At 63.7% G+C, this 1,140-nt stretch overlaps 1 protein-coding gene across 1 annotated transcript; it reads left to right on the forward strand.

The window, feature by feature from the left end:
- Nucleotides 1–196: 196 nt before the first annotated feature.
- On the forward strand, nt 197–1,100 carry TMEM101 (transmembrane protein 101). Its single transcript, XM_042892190.1, has 3 exons — nt 197–420; nt 501–647; nt 721–1,100. The coding sequence occupies exons 1-3, from the start codon at nt 277–279 to the stop codon at nt 1,027–1,029; spliced, it is 600 nt and encodes a 199-aa protein (XP_042748124.1). The 5' UTR covers nt 197–276; the 3' UTR covers nt 1,030–1,100.
- The last annotated feature ends 40 nt before the right edge of the window (nt 1,101–1,140 follow it).

Below are 1,140 nucleotides of genomic sequence, written 5' to 3' on the forward strand. Positions count from 1 at the left end.
CCATGGATGCTGGTTAGCGTGGGGCAGCTGGGGTTCTCCAGAGGTAGCATTGGGGGGCTTGGGGCAACCGTGGGGCTGGGGGTCTTGGGGCAGCTGGTGGCTCCGGCGGTCGTTTAGGGTTCAGGAATGGAGAGCTGGTGGGAAGGGAACCCTGGGAGGGGGCGGGGTGTGCAGATGTGGCGCGGGGATGGGAGCAGGGGGTGCCAGCGGGGCTGGAGCTGCCGTGCCCCCACCCCCAGGAAGCCTGACATCCCGGTGCCATACCTGTATGTGGACATGGGGGTGGCCGTGCTGTGTGCCAGCTTCATGTCCTTCGGGGTGAAGCGCCGCTGGTTCGCCCTGGGGGCCGCCCTGCAGCTCGCCGTGGCCACGTACGCCTCACACGTTGGTGGCCAGGTGCACTACGGCGACTGGCTGAAGGTGAGACCTCCCCACCACGCACCCCCTAGGGACTCCCTTCCCCGTCCCCGGAGGGCTCAGCACTGACGGTGGCCCCCCAGGTGCGCATGTACTCCCGGACCATCGCCATCATTGGCGGTTTCCTCATCCTGGCCAGCGGTGCAGGCGAGTTGTACCGGCAGAAGCCCCGCAGCCGCTCTCTGCAGTCCACAGGCCAGGTCTTCCTGGGCATCTACCTCATCTGCCAGGTACGGGGGGCACCGGGGGGGCGGGCGGCGACGGCACCGAACCCATCCCACAGCCACAGCCCCCCTCCCGCAGGCCTACTCTCTGCAGCACAGCAAGGAGGACCGGCTGGCTTACCTGAACCACATCCTGGGGGGGGAGCTCACCCTGCAGCTCCTCTTCGTGCTCTACGGTCTCCTGGCTTTGGCCTTCCTCTCCGGTTACTACGTGCGGGTGGCAGCGCAGGTCCTGGCCGTGCTGCTGCCTCTCGCCATCCTCCTCATCGATGGCAACATCGGTTACTGGCACGAGGCGCGGCGCGTGGAGTTCTGGAACCAGATGAAGCTCATCGGGCAGAACGTGGGCATCTTCGGCGCCGTCGTCATCCTGGCCACCGACGGCTGAGCAGGACTTGGGGACGGCGCAGAGGACAGCTTTTGGCTTATTTTATTTGAAGGATTGCTATTTATTATTAATTTTTTTTTTTTTTAAATATGTAAATATTTGATAACAGGA

This window comes from Lagopus leucura, unplaced genomic scaffold (assembly GCF_019238085.1).
Source record: "Lagopus leucura isolate 7727_CA_CO unplaced genomic scaffold, USGS_WTPT01 33340-0_obj-0_obj, whole genome shotgun sequence".
Classification (NCBI taxonomy): domain Eukaryota; kingdom Metazoa; phylum Chordata; class Aves; order Galliformes; family Phasianidae; genus Lagopus; species Lagopus leucura.

What these genes read in the sequence shown, in the direction of transcription:
- TMEM101 (XM_042892190.1), top strand. Translation starts at nt 277, where the DNA reads ATGGGGGTGGCCGTGCTGTGTGCCAGCTTCATGTCCTTCGGGGTGAAG. An exon ending in ACTACGGCGACTGGCTGAAG is followed by an intron (nt 421 to 500) that starts GTGAGACCTCCC and finishes GTGGCCCCCCAG; the next exon opens with GTGCGCATGTACTCCCGGAC. An exon ending in GCATCTACCTCATCTGCCAG is followed by an intron (nt 648 to 720) that starts GTACGGGGGGCA and finishes CCCCTCCCGCAG; the next exon opens with GCCTACTCTCTGCAGCACAG.